The sequence below is a fragment of the Salvelinus sp. IW2-2015 genome, linkage group LG10 (genome assembly GCF_002910315.2).
Source record: "Salvelinus sp. IW2-2015 linkage group LG10, ASM291031v2, whole genome shotgun sequence".
NCBI lineage: Eukaryota > Metazoa > Chordata > Actinopteri > Salmoniformes > Salmonidae > Salvelinus > Salvelinus sp. IW2-2015.
In genome coordinates, this window is record NC_036850.1 from 3,711,662 (window position 1) to 3,735,741 (window position 24,080).

Below are 24,080 nucleotides of genomic sequence, written 5' to 3' on the forward strand. Positions count from 1 at the left end.
CGCAAAATATTACAAAAAATATTTATAATCATGCAATCACAAGTGAAATATACCAAAACACAGCTTAGCTTGTTGTTAATCCACCTATCGTGTCAGATTTTGAAAATATGCTTTGCAGCGAAAGCAATCCAAGCTTTTGTGAGTGTATCAATCAATGCTACAACAGCTAGCCCCAAATTAGCATGGTCACGAAAKTCAGAAAAGCAATAAAATTAATCGCTTACCTTTGATAATCTTCGGATGTTTGCACTCACGAGAATCCCAGTTACACAATAAATGTTATTTTTGTTTAAATGTTTCCCCTTAAACCACTCAAATGCTGCTTTAGCAGTATGCTTAGGGTCATAGTCCTGCTGGAAGGTGAACCTCTGTCCTAGCCTCAAATCTCTGGACGACTGAAACAGGTTTCCCTCAAGAATTTCCGTGTATTTAGCGCCATCCAGCAATTCTTCAATTCTGACCAGTTTCCCTGTCCCTGCCGATGAAAAACATCCACACAGCATGATGCTGCCACCACCATGCTTCACTGTGGGATGGTGTTCTCGGGTGWTGAGAGGTGTTGGGTTTGCGCCAGACACAGCGTTTTCCTTGATGGCCAAAAAGCTTCATTTTAGTCTCATCTGACCAGAGTAGCTTCTTCCATATGTTTGGGGAGTTTCCCACATGTCTTTTGGTGAACACCAATCACTTTTTGCTAGCCACTCTTCCGTAAAGCCCAGCTCTATGGAGTGTATGGCTTAAAGCGGTCCGATGGACAAATCATGTAATCTCCGCTGTGGAGCTTTGCAGCTCCTTCAGGGTTATCTTTGGTCACTTTGTTGCCTCTCTGATTAATGACCTCCTTGCCTGGTCTGTGAGTTTTGGTGAACAGCCCTCTCTTGGCAGGTTTGTTGTGGTGCCATATTCTTTCCATTTTTAATAATGGATTCAATGGTGCTCTGTGGGATGTTCAAAGTGTCGAATATTTTTATAACCCAACCCTGATCTGTACTTCTCCACAACWTTGTCCCTGACCTGTTTGGAGAGCTCCTTGGTCTTCATGGTGCCGCTTGCTTGGTGGTGCCCCTTGTTTAGTGGTGTTGCAGACTCTGGGGCCTTTCAGAACAGGTGTATATCTACTGAGATCATGTGACAGATCATGTGACACTTAGATTGCACACATGTGGACTTTATTTATCTAATTGTGTGACTTCTGAAGGCTTCATAGCAAAGAGGGTGAATACATATGCACGCAACACTTTTCCATATATTTTTTTTAAAGACAGTTATTGTGTTAGTTCTACCATTAACTTTAATCAGACACTCACTAATAGAGACAACAACCCTGTTGACAACACCTAATCCATTTGCCGGTGTGTATCAGAACAATAATAATCCTTTACATTTTGAGATTTGAGATTTGAGACATTGAGATTTATTTTTTAAATGTAAAAGTGTAATGACACCGATTCTTTTAGGATCGTGTAGGCCTACTCCAGTTGAGAACCTAGGYAGATTTTTCATTCTATATGTCACGTTCCTGACCTTATTTTCCCTTATTTTGTATGTATTTAGTATGGTCAGGGCGTGAGTTGGGGTGGGTTATCTATGTGTGTTTTCTATGTTGGGATTTTGGGTTCGGCCTGGTATGATTCTCAATCAGAGGCAGCTGTCAATCGTTGTCCCTGATTGAGAATCATACTTAGGCAGCTGGGGTTTCACGTTTGGTTTGTGGGTGTTTGTTGCCGTGTTAGTGTTTTTTCACCACACGSTACTGTTTCGGTTTTCTGCACATCTTTTATTGTTTTTTGTAGTTCAGTGTTCAGTTCGGTTTTAATAAATCATCATGAGCACTTACCACTCTGCATATTGGTCTGATCCTTCTCGCCTCTCCTCGTCCGATGAGGAGGACGACTTAGACTATCGTTACACTATAATCCTTTATCCTAGCTCTACATTAGATTTTGTCACAGCTACTTCCGCTCCCCCTCTCTGGCGCTCATTGTCACCAGTTTACTTATTATTATTACGCACACCTGCCACCATCGTTATGCGCATCTGCGCCTCATGAGACTCACCTGGACTCCAGCACTTCTATGTTTATCTGTATTRTATCTGTCACTCCCATTGGTTCTTTCCCCAAGCAGTAATAGTTATATTTCTCATGTCCAGACGCTACTCTTGTTTTGTATTGTTCCGTGTYTTTTGAATTATTAAATTCACCCCCTGTACTTGCTTCCAGACTCCCAGCGTCTGCGTTACAGATGTATTCATATTTATTACGTTTTTATCTTAGGGCGCACTATATAACAGCTTTTAAGTCATAATATTCCCTTCCTCTATCATATAACAACAACAAAAAATACCTTGTTATTTCTAATGTACAATCTTCAAATTAAATAAATTAACAATCAAAATAAAAAAGGTCAGCCTTCCCCATCTTCTCCTTCCCCTAAATTAAAACCTGATTTTACGCCCATATAGTCCAAGTCCATCACGCAAAAAAAATGTTTTGTAAAAACGAATGAATCCATAATTGTACTGTGTAATGCGGTGCAAATGTGTATCGGGGACTACTTCAACAGGAGGTAGCTATCACTCACAGCCACGTTGTAATCTCAGAGTCCTTGAAAATGTGGTTGTTTACATATAATTATCGACCACTAGACGAATATTCTGCTTCTCTGCTCGGAGCCTTWTGAAARTGGGGTACAGGGCATGTCGTCTCTCCACTATTTCATGGGGAAATTGTTACTTAATAGAGAATGGTGTGTTCTTCATTTCCCTACGCTGTTGTAACAAGGCAATTTTCATTTTGTATGTGATAGCATAGCTACGATCGGACGGGGCCTTCCCTCTGCTCTGCCACCTGTTCGTCCATCATTTTGAACACCTTGACCTTCTCATTGTTTTAATATCATACCGTGCCCTCTCTGTAGTGTCTTTCAGGGAGTCCATGGTAGTTTTCAATATCTTATTTTCCGCTCGTATTACTTCCAGCATTTTTGGAGACATAGTTATAAAAATGTCCCACTCCAATGTTAAATTTTGAATTTTAGACGGCGGCTTCCCTTCAGTTTCACTCGTAGAGCTCRAGGAAAGGTCTTCTTGTTCGCTTCGATGTATCGTATTCTTTTTCGAGCACATCAAAATGCTGATCAATAAATAATTCAAGGAATATATAGAGAACCTATATATTCCAGAATGTTTGTTTCGGAGTTATCAGCTCATCCTCAGTTTTTATGATTAATTCATGGGACAAGCTGTGCCTACAACGCTGCCACCGGCCACGACATCAACCAGTCTGAAACCAGCGTGATATTAAATAATTCCCAATGTCAAAATAATGATGTRACCATATTTTGATTTAAGATGATAGCAAATGATTCACACAGTTTTTTACAACAATAACATATTTCTTACTACTGTAAGCATGGAGAGAGTTAAAACATGCTCCTAACCACAATTTAACCAGACGCTCTAGACTASAACTTCCATAGTGACTGTGCAGCAGGCTGAACGTTGGATGCCTCTAATACTACTGAGAAGCATTGCTTCAGAGATGGCAAAGGCCAGAATGAACAGCTCTGGACCAGTCTGAAACACCCTGGAGGTGTCCCCCCTCTGTTTCATCTCTGAACTGCCTCAACTTTATCTATCTTCCCTGTGCTGACTGCTCAAGCAATGAAGGAACCAGTGGGGAACCGTCAGGGCCCTCTACGCCATATAATGTGTAATTTTGTTTTCATAGGTTTAATCTTTTTTTGTCTTAATTGTAATGATCCTCCTATTGAATTTCTTCAGTTTGTGTTGGAAAAAGAAGGGTTAAGGCCCCCTAGAGGCCCCCTAGAGTKCCTAAGTATACGTCACTAATTCAGAGSCGATGGCAAATGCAGWGAGAGTAATCGAGGATGATGTGGTGGCTAAATTGTTAGCATTGCCCTTTTCAAGACTAACTTTTTATGAAAAGTTCAATCTTGTACAGACCAGGAGACCAACTCCTGCACTGCCTGATTTGGTGAAATGTGGTGCAATGAAAGAGTTTTGAAATGCATTTTCAAGTTAATAATTATGAGCGCTATCCGTGGATAACAGGCTGAGAGCTGACAAAAAAGCTACTCTTCAGCAGCGATAATAGCTCAAATTGGACAACTGGTTTCAAAGATTTAGCCTGTTTGACAAAGTCAGCACTTCGACACCAAAACTCAACTTCACACCTGCGAGCTACAGTGAGTTTAAAAACAATTGGGGAAACAAGAGTAGACCTTCTTCTTAACGAGCAGTGAGCCACTTGCTCACAATGATAAWGTCAGGCACAATGGAGATTCTAATGCGCCTTATTCATACGGTTGTGTTTTTAGGCAAGCAAGAATTAGCATTCAGAGGACATGATGAGGGTAAAGAATCAGCTAATCAGGGAAACTACTTGGAAATAGTGGATTTCTTGGCTGAGCATGACAGCACGTTAGACTGCCATTTGGTTACAGCTACCGTGTTCACAGGCACTTCCAGCAAAATCCAAAATGACCTGTTACACGCGATCGTGAATGTAATGACAGATGTCATGAAGGAAGAATTGAAGAAATCCCCCTTTGTAACCATCATGGTTGACGAGACGATAGACATCAGCAATGTAGCCCAAATGTCTTATGTGTTGCGTTACACTACCGATGGTGGTGTGAAAGAAAGGTTTTTCAAATTTGAGGATATAACTGAGGATAAACTGGCAGAAGCGGTTGCTGCCYGAATTATCAGCTTTTTAGAGATGTGTGAATGCAAGGCCAAAGTTGTGGTATAAYGGGGACCCAGTCATGGCCTCTGGTATAAACGGAGTACAAGCCAAGGTGAAAGAAACTATCCCGCAAGCTCTGTTCATTCATTGATATGCGCACACTCTTAATCTGGTGATGTCACAAGGTGCTGGTAAACTAAAAGAATGCAATATTTWTTTTCTCATATTAGTGTCGTAGCAGCATTTTTTCTGAAGATCTGTCAAACAAACAAAACTACTGGATGAAATATGCCAGCTAAGACTACCCAGAGTAGCGCCAATACGATGGAACTTCTCCTCACACTTAGTTTGCACTGTGTATGAAAAAAAGGCTCAACTGATTGAACTCTTTGAATACATAGTGGACCATCACGATGACTTTGATGAAGACACCGTTCACAGCGCAGATGGATACATGATGCACCTGACAAGCTTTGAGTTCTGCTTCCTGCTATCCGCGTTCTACTCCATATTTGCATACTCCGACGTGCTGTTTGGGATATTGCAGAACAGGGAGTTTGACATACAGTTCTGCTTGTCCAGGGTGGACGACTTCTGCAACACCACAGAGAGGGAAAAGGAAAATTCGATTCCATGTACGAGGACACTGTGAGTGAGACCGTAGTTCCAAGGGGGCGCACAACACATATGCAAGGAGACATTCGCAGGCAGTACCAACAGCAAGACGTTGTCGGTGATCACACCATTGTCACTCAGCTAAGGAACAGGTTCAATGACCATGAAAGGCTTATGTTCCTTGCCCTCCTTGACCCACAAAAGTTCCCAATATATAGAGAAAAAACAAACTTTTCAAACTCTGCGTTCTCAAGTCTCAAAAAAAGCTATGGCCCTAATTTTGATTTGCCGCGGCTTAAAACAGAACTCACCATTATGTACTCAAGTTCTGACTTCAAGGGTAAGAGCCTGTCTGATCTGCCCCACTTTCTCCAGCAGAAGAGACTAATTGATAGAATGCACCAATTGTATCAAATCAAGTTTATTTTATATAGCCCTTCGTACATCAGCTAATATCTCGAAGTGCTGTACAGAAACGCAGCCTAAAACCCCAAACAGCAAGCAATGCAGGTGTAGAAGCACGGCGGCTAGGAAAAACTCCCTAGAAAGGCCAAAACCTAGGAAGAAACCTAGAGAGGAACCAGGCTATGAGGGGTGGCCAGTCCTCTTCTGGCTGTGCCGGGTGGAGATTATAACAGAACATGGCCAAGATGTTCAAAATGTTCATAAATGACCAGCATGGTCAAATAATAATCAGGAATAAATGTCAGTTGGCTTTTCATAGCCGATCATAAGAGTTGAAAACAGCAGGTCTGGGACAGGTAGCACGTCCGGTGGACAGCTGGACAGCATAACAGCTGTATCTGCTTACCTGTCTAGTTTTGACCATTCCAGTGTCCACTGCATCAGTAGAAAGAACATTTTCTGCACTAAAAAGAATCAAATCATATTCCAGGAACACCACTGGACAGGCCCGACAGTCAGCCCTGGCTTTGATCTCAATAGAAAAATAACTTATTTTGGTTTTAAAATCAAAAGACAAGCTATATGAACCTGTCATTGCCCGTTTCATAAAGAAGGACAGGAGAATGGACTTTGTTTTAAAATGATAATCATAATGATGAGTGGACTTTTTGTTTTCATCTACAGCTTGCTTTTTGTTACTATCTCATTCATATCATTTTGAATACAATGTGTAAACTATTATTTCAACTTTAGATCACTGGTTGTRTGGTTAAAAACAAGGTAATTGTCAAGGCTGTCGTCTAGGTGGAAATGGCCAGACTAAGGTGCAGCGTGGTGAGCGTATATTTTATTTTTATTTAAGATGTCACCAACAAAACAAGAAAAAAAGAAACGACCGTGAAGCTTACTAGGGCTATAGTGCCACAAACAAAGTCTACTACCCACAAACACCAAAGGAAAAAGGCTGCCTAAATATGATTCCCAATCAGAGACAACGATTGACAGCTGTCTCTGATTGAGAACCATACCCGGCCAAAACATAGAAATACAAAAACATAGAAATAAAGAAACTAGAATGCCCACCCTAGTCACACCCTGGCATAACCAAAATAGAGAATAAAAGCCTCTCTATGGCCAGGGCATGACAGTACCCCCCAACCCCAAAGGTGCGGACTCCGCCCGCAAAACCTGACACTATAGGGGAGGGTACGGGTGGGCATCTATTCATGGCGGCGGCTCCGGTGCGGGACGTAGACCCCGCTCCACCTCTGGCTCCCCCCAATTTGGTGGCGCCTCTGATGCGGGGACCCTCGTCGCCGACCACGGACTGGGGACCCTCGTTGCAGGCCCCGGACTGGGGACCCTCGCCGCAGGCCCCGGACTGGGACCCTCGCCGCAGGCCCCAGACTGGGGACCATCGCCGGAAGCTCCGGACTGGAGACCGTCGCCGGAAGCTCCGGACTGGAGACGTCCCTGGAGGCTCCGGACTGGTGATCGTCGCTGGAGGATTCATGCCCTGGATCATCACTGGAGACTTCGTGCCATGGATAATCACTGGAGACTTCGTGCCATGGATCATCACTGGAGGCTTCGGGCCATTGGATCATCACTGTAAGCTTCGTGCCATGGATAATCACTGGAGGCTTCGTGCCATGGATCATCACTGGAGGCTTCGTGCCATGGATATACTGGAGTTGTGCATGATATCGCTGGAGCTTGTGCCATGGATTATCACTGGAGGTTCGTGCCATGGATCATCACTGGAGGCTTCGTGCCATGGATCACCATTGGGGCTTCCTTCGTGCAGCAGGCACAGGACTCACCAGGCTGGGGACACACAGGAGGCTGGTCCGTGGAGCTGGCACAGGACTGCACCGGGCTGGAGAGACACACTGGAGGCCTGGTGTGTGGGGCAGGCACCGGATACACTGGGCCGTGGAGGCGCACTGGAGGTCTCAAGCGTAGAGCTGGCACAACCCGTCCTGGCTGGATGGTTACTTTCGCCCGGCAAATGCGGGGCGCTAGCACAGGCGCATCGGAGACACAGTGCGCAGAGCCGGCGCAGGATATCCTGGGCCGTAGAGACACACTGGCRCCCAGATGCGCTGAGCCGGCACCATCCATCCTGGCTGSATGCCCAYTCTAGCCCGGCCGATGCGGGGAGCTGGAATGTAGCGCACCGGGCTGTGAACGCGCACACCATGCGCTCCACCGCATAATACAGTGCCTGACCAGAACCACGCTCCCTACGGTAAGCACGAGGAGTTGGCTCAGGTCTCCAACCTGACTCAGCCAATCTCCTCKTGTGCCTGCTTCGTTGCCGTGACTCCTGGTATCGTTGTCTTTCCTCCCTCGCTACTTCCGCCTGTGTCCATGGCAGGGTCTTGTCCCCTGCCATAACCTGCTCCCATGTCCAAGATGTCCTCCACTCTCTCTTCTCCCGGGCCCAGGATCCCTGCTCCTCCTGGCCACGCTGCTWKGGCCTTAGGTGGTGGGTAGTTCTGTCACGGCCGTCATCTAGGTGGAAATGACMGGACCAAGGTGCAGCGTGGTGATCGTACATTTCTTTTTATTTRAGATGTCGCCAACAAAACAAGAAAAAAAGAAACGACCGTGAAGCTTACTAGGGCTATAGTGCCACTAACAAAGTCAACTACCCACAAACACCAAAGGAAAAAARGTTGCCTAAGTATGATTCCCAATCAGAGACAACGATAGACAGCTGTCCCTGACTGAGAACCATACCCGGCCAAAACATAGAAATACAAAAACATAGAAATAAAGAAACTAGAATGCCCACCCTAGTCACACCCTGGCCTAACCAAAATAGAGAATAAAAGCTTCTCAATGGCCAGGGCGTGACAGTAATGACATTGCAATTGATAGTACTGGGTACATGACATTTCGTGTTGTGGTGCATTTTTTTATTGTTGCATGCTGGAGATAGAACATCAAATACAGCACAACTTTTTTCTCTCTGACACCATGTACTGTCCGTGGTCTTGAAACAATGTGAGTAGTTGTGTGGTTGAATTTATTCCGCCGATATTTGAGGGACTGTTTGTTTTGGCAAATGTTTCTTTGAAACGACGCAACCGCATTTTCTTCTAACGTGGTTCCTGCTATTGATAATTGCAACCATTGTGTACGTGTGCTGCTTCTGTGAGCCACAGCCTAGGCATGGCTTAGGACCGTTTGACTCTGTCATCAAAGAATTGCTTCTCCTACATAGGTCTGCAAAATAAAGGTCTCAAGTCATGCTCTGTATACACAGGCATCCAAGGTCTCTATGTATATGTATGACGTCAGATATTTTTCCGCAACTGAGGGCCTAGCTCCAATAGTCACGGTTCGCCACTGGAAGGAACTATCCTGCCTTCCATGATCGTCCAACTATTGAACTTTTAGTTTTTTTCAAAATGTAGTTAAAAAATTGCCTATAAGCTTATATTTTGGGTTCTGATGAGCTACGACAGTTGAACTAAAACCATGAAACATTTGTAAGTTATATTCTTCAAGAATCAATGGGTACATATCATTATTTTATCAGTCCAAAAATGGATATAGCAAATTTTGATTGCCCCTTTAACAAAGCAGCTGTCAGAAAAATCTGTGATAGTAAGAAGAGACAAGTGCAAGTGTTCATGCAAGAAATACAAGATGGACTCTATTTTAACAAACCTAACGCAATGGGAAATCTTTAAAGCATTATAGGTTCGGGGGTGTGTCAGAAATATTGTTTATATTTTCACAACTTGATTTATGGGCGCAGTAGCTCGTGGTGGAGGGAAAGGCTGGGTTTTGATGAATAAACAAGTTGTGAGTGTGTCGAGGCTTGGCCCCTCACTGGACAATCAGAATGTGCTCCATGGCTAAATATGTGGTTGATTCAAGTTGTGTATTTATGGTCTTTTATGTATTGTGTTGTCATCAATTCCAATTCGAATGTTAGTCCATTACAGCCTAGTTCGTTAAATAGTCTGCCCCGAATTTGCGAGATATGTTGAACATGTTGGCAGTCCACATTGTTCTAATTGCATTGCTTTAATATGGAAATACATTGTTAAAATGTAGGCTACAGCATTCACACTGATATATTATTATTCATTTAACCTTTATTTAACTAGGCAAGTCGGTTAAGAACATATTCTGATTTACAATGCCGGCCTACCAGGGAACAGTGTGTTAACTGCTTTGTTCAGGGGCAGAATGACAGATGTTTACCTTGTCAGCTCGGGGATTCGATCCAGCAACCTTTCGGATACTGGTCCAACACTCTAACCACTAGGCTACCTGCCACCCCAAATATACGGACTAGGCCTAATGTAAATTGCAGTCTGGACATAGAGATGCCAAACAGTCAATAAGAAAGATTACATTCACTCGGCTCTTGATAAGGCCTAAAAAGACAGTGCATAATTCTAATCATGTTGTACTAAAAACAAACCCACATTCTCAAAGAAATCTTCTGTTGATATGGCATTATAGGAGGACTGAATAGTGAGGAGCATGTCTTTGGTAATCGGAAAAGGGGCGCTCTTTAAAAATGGGTATGGATAGCCTACTTGAACAAGCAAAATGCAGGTATGTAAATTGTGAATAATGAAAAAGCATGACGGAAAAAAACTCCAAAATACTCCAAAGCACTCTTAGTAGACCATTTAAACCCTTTATTCAAAGGCTAAAGGCCAGGATAAAAAGATGCACCTATGCAACCAGCCTTGATTAAGGGGAAGGTAGGCTATGCTTGTTTTTTTTGTCAAATTAAACTAAATGGGGGGAAACCAATAGTTTAAAAAAAAAATATTTAGAAGTATGAGATTTACCACCACAAAAGGCACATCTGTCCTTCCATGGACACTGTGCATCATGGCTGGATAGGCTGCGCCTCCACTCTCAAAATCCATGCATTTATCAACTGTTTTACTGTTAAGACCTGCTTCTTGTTGGTCTTAAAACTGCAATGTGTAACTTTTTGGGCTATCACATAGAAATCAGAGTTATACTGTAGATCTGTCATTCTCATTGAACGCAAGTCTATGAAGTAGTAGGTATGTTCAATGTGTGCTATTTCTATACTTCCTGTTCATACGTTTCATTTCGGCTTCTTTTACTTTCACTTTTGTATACCAGCTTCAAACAACTGTACATTTTGTCACATAAAAACAAGCTTAAAAGTGACAATTTCATGCAGCACTAATGGGAAGGTATAAAAGGTGCAATGTGCACTACATCATTTCCTGGTTGCTAAAACACCTCAAATATTGCCACCCTCCCTCTCAGAGCAAACAAACTGATCTTAGACAGGTAAATTGTCAAACCTGGAGAAAACCTGGCTGGAAAATGCCTGTGCACCAGTTTTTACATGGCAAAATTACAAATTAATGTGCGTTTGACACTTGTGCCTCCTTAGCGCTGGCTGAAAATAAAGCCCAATAACTTTTTGCTCTAAGCTGACAAAGAACTTCTGTCAAATGAAGTATGAAATCAATGTTTAAGAAAATCTTGTGAGTAATATAGGCAACATAGTGTAGCAACTGTTTGTGTTGACCTGGCAAAGAAAATGGACGTCTGTCCCCTTTTTTCCACAACAAGCTCTCAGTCTCACTGCAGAACTACGCATTCTTCCACATTCTCCATAAATCAAATTTCGAAGTTGCTCCAAATGTCAAATTTCGAAGTGTTTTTGTTGCTCCTGCTGCTTTGTAGCATTCCATTTCTCTAAAGGTCAAATTTCTAAATTAAGGGTTAAGTTTAGGCACTCAACCCGACMWCCTCAGGACATGGATAGTTCTCCAATTTCGACCTCAATCTTGAACGACCTGGCTGGTTGGCATGCTCTAGAGTCGGTACGTACAGTGCACAGCTGTGGTGGGAGCCCCCTGCCATATTGTGATGAACGAGAGCAGTTCAGCCCAAGGAGGTAGTGGTGGTGGAGGAGCTGGGTGGAGGGAACTGAAAGGGATGTGTTTTTAGGAGATGATTAAAGAGACAAAGATGAAAGGTAGACATTTTTCACAATGTCCCATAATGCTTGTGGAACGATTTGTGGGGGAAAAGGGATGATATGTCTTTTCAGCAAGATAGTAAGAGCTGGCAAGCCAACACGACGCAGGAAACTCATGTGACCTTTCAGCATAATTAAGAAACATGCAGTCGGCTCTCGACTTGATATTCAGACAAGCTAGTCGCAAAGAGAGTCCTCTGTGCTCTTCCCAGAGATGGATAGATTATGTATCTGGAGCTAAATGGTGCGGTCCTTTAGCTCTGTGTTAAGTAAGTAATATTAAAGGACCAAGTTTGTTTTGTCTAAATTAGTGGCATTATGTTGGAGGAAAGGGAAGAGGTTTGTTTGTGCGACCACACCGTTCCCGAGTCGCTACTTCCATCTGGGCTAGCCTTACTTCCTTCTTCATTCTCAATGAAAACTGATTGACGACCTGGTGCCAAAACAGAAAATGCTTTGTTTTGGTGATTTATTTTTGTCATATCATAAATTTGTTTCAGTTGTTCACTCTGCAAAACATTTAATATAGAACAAAATGCCCGCTGTGCAGTGCCTCCACTGCTACAAGAAAAGGAGCTATATAGAACCAAAAAGGATTGAAAAGCACCTTTTAGCAATATACTGTAACCCACTGGTTAATTGATGACTGTGGAGGCTGGTCTCTTGAAGGACAGGGGCCTGGTGACCACACATAGAGTGGTTACAGAGGTTTGTGATTGCAGCMGAAGATCAATAAGATATCATAGACTCTCTACTCTCCAGTGGTGTGGTGACCACAGCGTTGACCTCTGAGTCCTGCCACCTGGTTGAACACCATTGGTAGGACTTTGTTTCTTATTTTTTTTACAGTACTGTTACATATTTATAGGGTACCTATCTGTACCTATTCGACAGAATTCAAAAAAACTATTGGTAACCAATTGGTGCCTAATGCTGCTTGATTTAATGAAGTAATTCTTGTGCTGCCATTTTACTATGCAATTTCTTAGTAAATTGCCAGTTATTTCTGTTCTGCAGATATGTGCATCAGTAGTATTTTACAATTTACAATGGTCTTCTAACTTAAAGAGTTTCTGACCAGGGTCAAAACAAAGTTTTTTATAAAAAATGTGTCTTCAGTGGAAATTAAAGGTGGAGAAAGATATTTGAAATTCGAATACAGACATCCAACAGACAGATCACAGTCCCTTTCATAGACAAAATGTCACAGTTGCTCAAAGAGTATGTTTACAAGTGAGTGACAGAGCCAGGTATGATATAACCTGGCTATTAACAATTGAATGGATCTCACATGGATATGACAAGGACTCTGGTGTGATGCTGCTTTTTTTACACCGACATTGATAATGGATAGTTAATCATAACTACTCTTCCACCTTTTAAATGGAACATTTCGACTTTAGAAGGTTTTTAGAGAACTATTAACTTCTTAGTGATGCCTTCGCGCGCCAATCCCGTTAACGGGATTGATTTGACAACACCCAGTGAAATAGCAGCGCGCCAAATTCAAAAACAGAAATACTCATAATAATAATTCATAAATCATAAAACATGCAAGTGTTATACATCGGTTTAAAGGTGAACTTGTTGTTAATCCAGCCACAGTGTCAGATTTCAAAAAGGCTTTACGGCGAAAGCAAACCGTGCTATTATCTGAGGACAGCACCCCATCAAACAAACACATGAAAATCATGATTCAACCCGCCAGGCACAACACAAAAGTCAGAAATAACGATATAATTCATGCCTTACCTTTGAAGATCTTCWTCTGTTGGCACTCCAATATGTTCATCAAACATCACAAATGGTCCTTTGTTCGATAAATTMTGTCGTTATATCCCCAAAATGTCCATTTATTTGGCGCATTTGATTCTGAAAATACACCGGTTCCAACTCACGCAACATGACTACAAAGTATCTAATAAGTTACCTGTAATCTTGATCCAAACATTTCATAAACTTTCCTAATCCAACTTTAGGTATTTTTAAACGTAAATAATCAATCAAATTTAAGACAGAATAAACTGTGTTCAATACCGGACGAAAACAATGTGGAGCGAGCTTTCAGGTCGTGCGCCCCAACCMCAAAAGTCCACTTGGCTATCCACCCAGATAGGAAATGGCCACTTCTTCATTTCTCAAAGGAAAAACATCAACCAATTTCTAAAGACTGTTGACATCTAGTGGAAGCGATAGGAACTGCAAGCAAGTGCCTTAGAAATCTAGATCCACATAGAAACCCATTGAAAAGAGTGACCTCAACAAAATATTTTCCTGGATGGTTTGTCCTCGTGGTTTCGCCTGCAAAATAAGTTCTGTTATATTCACAGACATCATTTTAACCGTTTTAGAAACTTTAGAGTGTTTTCTATCCAAATATACCAATTACATACATGGGCCTGAGTAGCAGGCAGTTTACTTTGGGCACATTTTTCATCCGGACGTGAAAATAGTGCCCCTAGCCTTAAGAAGTTTTTAACCACATTGCTTTCCATTGCTAATAACCATACCATGAAATTGTAAATGACTATTTCAGCAGTTTAATTCAACAATCATGCCTTTTTTGTTACCTTTTTATGAACGGTTGGTTTGTTGTATAATTTCTTGAGGAACGTTAAATTCCTTACAATCAGAGGTGGTGATTGGCTATTTCTTCTGCTCAGACCAATCAGAAACTGTGATTTACCCCAGGTCCTGGCAGCTGATTAATGGAAAGAGCATTATCCTCTTCCCCACTGCACCATAGTAGTTGTGTCCAGTATGCAGTCCAGTATGCAGTCCCATATTGTCATAGCCCTCCTGACAGGCCCAATTTACAGCCTAGTACCTAATATCCAAAGGAGAAATACCTAATCAACTCTCCTTTTAACTGGGAAATGTATTTCTGAAGTTGATGGGGAAAAGKGGTAGGTTGAGGTGGTTGGTCTGTCCAGAGGCTTGATTGGGTTRAGCTAGTGGAAATGAAAGCCCCAGATCCAATTAGCTTAGTAACCTAGGGATGGAGGAAGATGGGGCGGATTTGGATTTAAGCACCCCCTACCCACCACCACTATATCAATCTCTATTGGTCTTGAGGAAAGAGTGCCCCCTACTGGACAAAACGACAGCGTATAACTTCAGATATCCCAGGGGAGAACAACTGCCCTGTGTCATTGAAGCCACGGAAGTTCACGGCCGACCGCGATACTGCAGGCATGTTTGCAGAAAACAGTACCACCATTATAGTGAATGGAAAAATGACAATCTTCGTGGTCAATCTTTGTATAAAAACATTTTACGAGGACAATCATGGTACCAATAATTGCATCTAATATACCAGATGTATGTCTCCAACCGATTATTTTAAAATCGTACACAGAAGGATACCAGAAGGATACCAGGATACAAGATACCAGATGTATGTCTCCAACCGATTATTTTAAAATCGTACACATAAGGATAATTTAGTTGCTAATGGCAGTCTGCAGTACCCAGGTCGGCCTTCAACTTGAGTTGCTCAACGAGAGCACTGAGCTAGCCTGCGAAGTCACTTCCTGGAGTAGCTCAAACTGCGCATGTTATGTCTCCATGAGACACCGTCTTAACCGACTTAATTTGGCTTCAATGCACTATTGAGTCTTCACATAGGAATGAATGCTGTCACATGACCAATGCCTTTGTCCATTCATATATACAGTCATTGGGTTATGCAGCCAAATATTCACCAAGCTTAACTCTGGGCCATGTTCATTAGGGCAAAAACTTAAAGTGTTTAAAATGTTTTGCAACGGAAAATGAGGTAGTGTAGGTAGTCCCCATCTGTCTCAGTTTGTTTTATTTCGTTTGGTCCCTAAAGAGCACAACCCTGCTTATCTTCAACTGTTTAGCATTTAGGGAGCTGTGGAAAGATATGGCTTGCAAAGAATGTCACTAAACTGCTATTTGTCTGTTTCTCTCCTCAGCCAATGGTGAATTTCCTCCAACAGTAACTGGYAACACTAAACTGCCAATGAAACCAACCAATCAGAACATCAAAACAACCACCCCGTCCAATGGAAACTCAAGAACCTTGTCAGAACATCCAACTCTGACTGCCTGTAAGTGTCCACCTGTTGTCGTATAGCTGTGAGTATCTCAGGCATAGGCGCTGTATTTGTAATATACAGAAAAGGCAGTCTGAGAGGGAAGAAGATGATACATTTTTGTCTCTGATCTCAAGCTAGAACAATGGTCTCTGATCCCACACACAGACACTCTCTCCTACCCTCTTCCTGCTTGCTCACTGACACACACACACACACACACACACACACAACACACACACACACACACACACCACACACACACACACACACCACACACACACACACACACACACACACACACACACACACACACACACACACACACACACACACACACACACACACTTACCCAGGATGACTTCTACTCACACTCACTCCACACGTGCTGTGAAAAGGCACAGTGCTTTTTCCTCAAACAAAGTAAGTGTGCCACCTACTGGATTCATCCCCACGTCTGTAACTGTACATCTCACTTTGGATTAAATGGAGCAGGACGGACAGTTTTTATCTGCAAAACGTTCCAATTTGCTTCCATAGAATGTAAATGTAGCTCCTTTCACCGAGTTGACATTTTCCACCTTAGATTCTTCCAAGCACCGAGCTACTGCATAAATTAACACTGTGGATAGTGCAGAGCTGGATTTGGCTCCTTTTAGACACATTTTACATGGCACGCAACACTGACTTTCCAGAAGTATAATCATTGAAGTAATCATGTATTTTGTCTTGTCGCTTTGTCTTCGAGCCAATAGCGCCACCGCAGACAAAATAAATACCTATCTGTCTGCTGATGCCAGTGCCCTTATACTCTGGAAATCTCAGAGTAATTGCATTTATCAACATCTTGTTTACTCCTCCAAGCAACAGATGATGTTCATGACATTCCCTTCAGTATCATTGCAAAGAGTGAAATTCACAGTTCAGTCAAGACTTGTTAGCCACAGCCTCATGCTAACAAACTCCCTTGCAGTCATTTTCCTTCATTATACAACGGGTGGGTCTAATCCTGAATGCTGATTGGTTAAAACCGCATTCTAGTCGGTGTCTATTCTACAAGTTACCACCGGCTAAATCTATGACGCTTAAATGCCTATTTACTCTGTTCCATCAGACTGCGCAATYCACGGTCTCATCAGCCCAGGCAATTTATAAACTTGATCTCCACTATTAAAAGCATCTAGACATTATCTCACATTTCTTTTASACTAATGTTTAGGTTTCAACAGCAGAGATTTGTATAAACCTTGATGTCTGTCTCTCCGACATTTGCAACATTGTTTCACTATTCATATTCAATCTTCAGCTGTCCCATAGTAATGAATGTGTTGGGAGTCGAGATGAGATAGACAGGTAGACAGTTTTTTCAGCCAGTCAAAATCATGAATCGGCATAATTTTTATGGATATATACAAAGAACTCAAATCAAATCAAATTGCATTTTTCACCCGCGCCGAATACAACATAAAATGCTTATCTATAAGCCTTTAACATGCAATGTAGTTTTAGAAACAAAGAGTTAAGGAAATATTTACTAAATAAACTAAAGTAAAAGAAGTGACACAATAAAATAACAGTAAGGAGGCTATATACAGGGGGTACCGGTACTGAGTCAGTGTGCGGGGGGAGGGGGGGGGTTAATGCCAATAGTCCGGGTGGCCATTTGATTAATTGTTCAGCAGTTTCATGGGTTGAGGATAGAACTGTTAAGGAGCCTTTTGGACCTAGACTTGGCGCTCCGGTACCGCTTGCTGTGCGGCAGCAGAGAGAACAGCCTATGATTTGGGTGACTGGTGTCTTTGACTATTTTTAGGGCCTTCCTCTGACACCGCCTAGTATAGAGGTCCTGGATGGCAGGAAGCTTGGCCCCAGTGATGTACTGGGCGATACGCACTACCCTCTGTAGCACCTTACAGTCAGATGCCAAGCGGTTGCCATACCAGGCGGTGATGCAACAGGTCAGGATGCTCTCAATGGTGCAGCAGTATAACTTTTTGAGGATCTTGGAACCCATGYCAAATCTTTTCAGTCTCCTGAGGGGCAATAGGCATTGTCATGCCCTCCTCATGATAATCTTGGTGTGTTTGGACCATGATAGTTTGTTGGTGATATGGACGCCAAGGAACTTGAAGCTCTCAACCTGCTCCACTTCAGGTCCATCAGGTCCAGTAATCGTTAATAATTGTTAATAGGGGCTTGTTCGGCCCTCCTTTTCCTGTAGTCCATGATCAGCTCCTTTGTCTTGATCACATTGAGGGAGAGGTTGTTGTCCTGGCATCACACATGRCCRGGTCTCTGTCCTCCTCCCTATAGACTGTCTCATCATTGTTGGTGATGAGGCCTACCACCGTTGTGTCATCAGCAAACTTAAGGATGGTGTGGGAATCGTGCTTTGCCACTCAGTCGTGGGTGAAAAGGGACTACAGGAGTGGACTAAGCACACACCCCTGAGGGGCCCCCATGTTGAGGTTCAGMGTGGCAGATGTGTTGTTGCCTACACTTACCACCTGGGGGTGGCCAGTCAGGATGTCCAGGATCCAGTTGCAGAGGGAGGTGTTTAGTCCGATGGGTCCTTAGCTTAGTGATGAGCTTTGTGGGCGCTATGCTGTTGAACACTGAGCTGTAGTCAATAAACATAATTCTCACATAGGTGTTCCTTTTGTCCAGGTGGGGAGTGCAATTGACATTGCGTCATCTGTGGATCTATATTTGCGRAATGCAAGTTTTTGTTGTYCTAGGGTTTCCGGCATGATGGTGTTGATATGAGCCATGACCAGCCTTTCAAAGCACTTCATGGCTACCAACATGAGTGCTATGGGGCAGTAGTCATGTCCTGATGAGAGAGCGCATTTTCTATGCCAGGTGAAATCGTGCATCATTAGCTCATTGTTATGGATGCATCCCAACCAATTTTACTCAAACTGCTTAAACAAATGTGAATGCAGCTACTTCGTTGTTATTCTGGCTATTTGACATGACAGTAAATTAGCAGTAGTTGGCTAGCTAGCAAGCAAGGGATAAGAACGTTTCCAGCCAGTATGGCAATGGAACATTTAGACTGAACGACTGGTCGGCTTGGGTAGCAACCCTAGATTTGTGTCTGGACTATATCWTGTGGAAGGATGAAATAGTATAAATAAATTCATCAAAATCAAGTTTTTATTCAAAATGTGTCAATCTTTATTTGAATATGTTGGTAACCTGTTGTATAAAAGTGATAATGCCCTCGAAGCCGGTGTTTGGAGGATATATTGGCACGGTTTGCCAATATATCCTCCAAACACAGGCTACTCAGGCATTATCACTTAATTGACATGCCTGATCCGAAATGCATCAACCTGGTAACAGACCTTTTGTAACCAACTGTGAGGTGTTTTTTATTGGTGGTTAAGATACGAGGAACCAGAATGTGTCTATAAGAGCTGTGTCCGTTAAATAATGCAACATCGAGTGACTTCAAACACAGGTCGCCTAGCCATAGCATCACACAATCATTGAATCTCAAATCTCATTTGTGTTTTTGACGATGTGTTATTCAATGATGAGTGTTGATCATTTGTTGATAATGGTGATTTTTATTGGTCTCTTGGGAATATTGGTATAGGTTTCCAAAACTGACTGGATCTTAGCCAAAACCGTAAACTAGTCCTCCACATATGGTGTTTAAATTACAATGGTTATCTAATATCTTGGGTGTTCAAAAAAGCAGGACTCTCTCTGATTTCAGTGTCAGCCTTATTTTCATCCCTTGGCCTTGGATTATCATAGGTATTCTCCCACGAGAATAATAATTGGACTTGCATTTATGGCTTGGCCTTCTGATAGGCAACGTTGAGGGGGGCTTTAATATTCGCTCTGCATCTCCCTTTGGCCGGAACCCTCCAGTGCTGATGGGCTTGATGAATTTTGAGGGAAACGATTGAAAACCTGATGAGTGTGTGAGTGCCTGATGAGGGTTTTAGTTCAGCGGGCCTGTCACTCTGAAGCAGCGCTCCTTCTTCCTCAACGTGCTCAATGATTAACCCTGGGAAACATCAATGTCATTTCTATCTCTCCTCATTGCTCTCTGCTCTTCTTTGCACCTCTCTCTCTGCTCTTCTTCGCACCTCTCTCTCTGTTCTTCTTCTTACCTCTCTCTGCCCTTCTTCGCACCTCTCTGCTCTTCTCCGCACCTCTCTCGGCCCTTCTTCGCACCTCTCTCTGCTCTTCTTCGCACCTCTCTCTTCTCATCTCTCGCTCTCTCTCACACCATGTTTTACTGTCCCATCTTGTTCTCTCTCCTTTTCAGACTTACTCTTTCTAACCTTTCTTGCTTTCAGCCCCTTCTTACTCATTTCCATTGTTTTGTCTCTCACTCTGCTTTCTTTCGGTTCTTTCCTTTTCCCACTCTTTCTCTCGTTTCCCCTGCTCCTTCCCTCTTTCTCCCCTGCTTTTTCTCACCTCTCTCTTTCTCTTTCTCCCCTTCTTTTTCTCTCCTCATTGTTTCTCTTGCCCATCTATATGTATTGATATGTTGCCTGTAGTCTCTCTGCACCTTTATTTCTCTGAAACCTGACCCTACAATGAGGTGTGTACTCAGACAGTGTCTGTGTCTGAAATGGCACCCTTTTCACTCTATAATGTACATATGGCTCTGGTCAAAAGCTGTGCACTATATAGGGAATAGGTTGCCATTTTGGACGCAACCACTCTCTCACTGCTGACTCATCGGTTCTATGGGGGAAACAACAGAGTTCTCTCACAGACTCTCAGTTGTTGAGCTCACTTCACTTTCTCACCGTGATTACTTCGCCGCCCGATGGGAAAGGGACGCGTCACTAACTTCAAAATGAGTGTGTATGTGAGTGGGTGCAGTAGTTGTGTATGTGGTCGTGTTTGAGAGAAAGTGTGTATGCCTATTATATTACAACACCAAGGACAGAGGAAGAGGAGACCGACTGAAGCGATCTGATTGGCTCCTGTCAGCAGAACAGCAAGTGATTGACAGCTGCACTAAACAAAATAGGTCCATAATGACTATGCAAATCCTCGGGAGGAAGATTTTTTCTTTTTTGTCTCTTACTGTTGTTATTAGTCGCTAATTAGCCACATTCCGCACGCAGAATACATACTTGTTTACTAGTCGTTAAATCAAATGGTGGTGTTGAGTCGTTTGTTTGTGAGCTGTTGTTATTCCATGGCTGTGGCCCAAATGGAACTCTATTCCATACAGTGCACTACTTAAAGACCAGGACCCATAGGGCTCCATATAGGGAATACTCTGCCATTTGGGACACAACCCGTGTGTTTGGAAGAGGTATTAATCAACTGGACAGACATGTGACTGATAATGAGCACCACAATACAAGATACTGTGTGTGTGTGTGCGTTTGTTGAAATACAATATTGTAATTAAATAGACTGGAGACTTCTTAGAGACTCCATTTCAACTCATACTCATCTTCCTTCATGCATCAATATGGGCCAATCAAAGTGGAACAACCTTTTAGGGTTATATTCAAATGCAATGACCATACTAGCAGTGTGCATATTGAGTCAGAGGCATTAAATGGCCATCTGTCTCTAGTGAAAGACAGATCAAACTATTTCATGCTCATTAAAGTTAATAACAGTCACCTGTCCTTTCCTGAATATACGTGCTGTATAAAACAAGGATTGGGAAACGTGTACCATAAAGTTTGACCCCTTCACCTTTCTGTAGTATAGAAACAGTATGAATATGCACAAACACAACTAAAAGCAAAACACCATTAAAACATCAGATTAAAGCTTTGATTAGTCATGAAATGGCAGCAATAGAGCAGCAGCATAAATCATAAACCAACTCAAAATTGTATGCAGTAAGGCTTTCTGTTTCTGTGTCACGATCGTGTGGAGGATTGACGGACCAAAACGCAGCAGTAGGAAATAAGCCATCTCCTTTTATTTATGAAGAAGGCAAAACGAAACAAACACACTTACGAACTAATCAAAACAATCGTGAAGCTAAATAAACGATGTGCACACACAGGCTACAAACGTTAACATAGACAATTACCCACATCACATGAAAGCCTATGGCTACCCTAAATATGGCTCCCAATCAGAGACAACAGAAATCAGCTGTCTCTAATTGGGAACTCATTCAGGCAACCATAGACTCTCCTAGACAACTAAACCAACATAGACAACGCTAGACACATGCACTCAACACAAACCCATACACTACACCCAACACCCCTTTACCATATAATCACCCAAAACCGACAAAACACAAACAATCCCCATGTCACACCTGACCTAACTAAAATAATAAAGAAAACAAAGAATACTAAGGCCAGGGCGTGACATAACCCCCCCTTAAGGTGCGAACTCCGAGCGCACCAGCACACAGTCTAGGGGAGGGTCTGGGTGGGCTTCCTTCCACGGTGGCGGCTCCGGCACTGGTCGTGGTCCCCACCCCACACAGTCACTAACCGCCTCCGTAGCTTCCTCCAAATGACCCCCCTCCACATTAACCCCACTGAATTAAGGGGCAGTTCCGGACTAAGGGGCAGCTCCGGAATAAGGGGCAGCTCCGGACTAAGGGGCAGCTCCGGACTAAGGGGAAGTACCAGGATAAGGGAGAGCACCAGGATAAGGGCAGCACCAGGATAAGGGGCAGCTCCGAACTGAGGAACGGCAGCTCCGGACTGAGGGACTGCAGCTCCGGACTGAGGGACGGCCCATGGCTGGCTGACAGATCTGGCTGCTCATGGCTGGCCGACGGATCCGGCCGCTCATGGCTGGCTGACGGATCCGGCTGCTCATTGCGCTGACGGATCTGGCTGCTCATGGCTGGCTGACGGATTGGCTGCTCATGGCTAGCTGACGGATCTGGCTGCTCATGGCTAACTGACGGTCTGGCCGCTCATGGCTGGCTGACGGATCTGGCTGCTCATGGCTGGCTGACGGATCTGGCTGCTCATGGCTAGCTGACGGATCTGGCTGCTCATGGCTGGCTGACGGATCTGGCTGCTCATGGCTGGCTGACGGATCTGGCTGCTCATGGCTGGCTGACGGATCTGGCTGCTCATGGCTGGCTGACGGATCTGGCCGCCCATGGCTGGCCGACGGATCTGGCCGCTCATGGCTGGCTGACGGATCTGGCTGCACATGGCTGTCTGGCGGCTCTGGCAGATCCTGTCTGGTTGGCGGCTCTGGCAGATCCTGTCTGGTTGGCGGCTCTGGCAGATCCTGTTGGTTGGCGGCTCTGGCAGATCCTGTCTGGTTGGCGGCTCTGGCAGATCCTGTCTGACGAACGGCTCTAGCGGCTCCTGACTGACGAACGGCTCTGACGGCTCGGGACAGACGGGCGGCTCTAATGGCTCGGGGCAGACGGATGGCTCGGATGGCGCTGGGTAGACGGATGGCTCAGATGGCGCTGGGTAGACGGATGGCTCAGATGGCGCTGGGTAGACGGCCAGTTCAGGCATCGCTGTGCAGACGGCAGACTCTGGCCGGCTGAGGCGCACTGTAGGCCTGGTGCGTGGTGCCGGAACTGGTGATACCGGGCTGGGGACACGCATCTCAGGGCTAGTGCGGGGAGAAGGAACAGGGCATACTGGACCCTGGGAGCGCACATTAGGCCTAGTGCGTGTGCCGGAACTGGTGGTACCGGGCTGGGGACACGCATCTCAGGGCTAGTGCGGGGAGCAGCAACAGGACCCACAGGACTCTGGGGACACACAGGAGGCTTGGTGCGTGGTGTAGGCACTGGTGGTAATGGGCTGGAGACACGCACCATTGGACGAGGCGTGGAGGAGGAACAGGGCTCTGGAGACACACTGGAAGCCTGGTGCGTGGTGTTGGCACTGGTGGAACAGGACTGGGGCGGGGAGGTGGCGCCGGAATACCGGACCGTGCAGGCGTACTGGCTCCCTTGAGCACCGAGCCTGACCAACCCTACCTGGTTGAATGCTCCCCGTCGCCCGCCCAGTGCGGGGAGGTGGAAATACCCGCACCGGGCTATGTAGGCGAACCGGGGACACCATGCGTAAGGCTGGTGCCATGTAAGCCGGCCCGAGGAGACGCACTGGTGGCCAGATAGGTAGAGCCGGCTTCATGGCACTTGGCTCAATGCTCAATCTAGCCCTACCAGTGCGGGGAGGTGGAATAACCCGCACTGGGCTATGCACACGTACAGGAGACACCGTGCGCTCTACTGCGTAACACGGTGTCTGCCCGTACTCCCGCTCTCCACGGTTAGCCTGGGAAGTGGGCACAGGTCTCCTACCTGCCCTTGGCCCACTACCTCTAGCCC

At 44.3% G+C, this 24,080-nt stretch overlaps 1 protein-coding gene across 1 annotated transcript in view; it reads left to right on the forward strand.

The window, feature by feature from the left end:
* The window catches only part of alk (ALK receptor tyrosine kinase), a 196,348-nt gene that overhangs the window by 51,455 nt on the left and 120,813 nt on the right, over positions 1-24,080 (forward strand). The window contains exon 6 of the mRNA XM_070445291.1: positions 15,680-15,814. Coding sequence (XP_070301392.1) covers positions 15,680-15,814 — 135 coding nt within the window. The remainder of the gene's footprint in view (positions 1-15,679; positions 15,815-24,080) is intronic.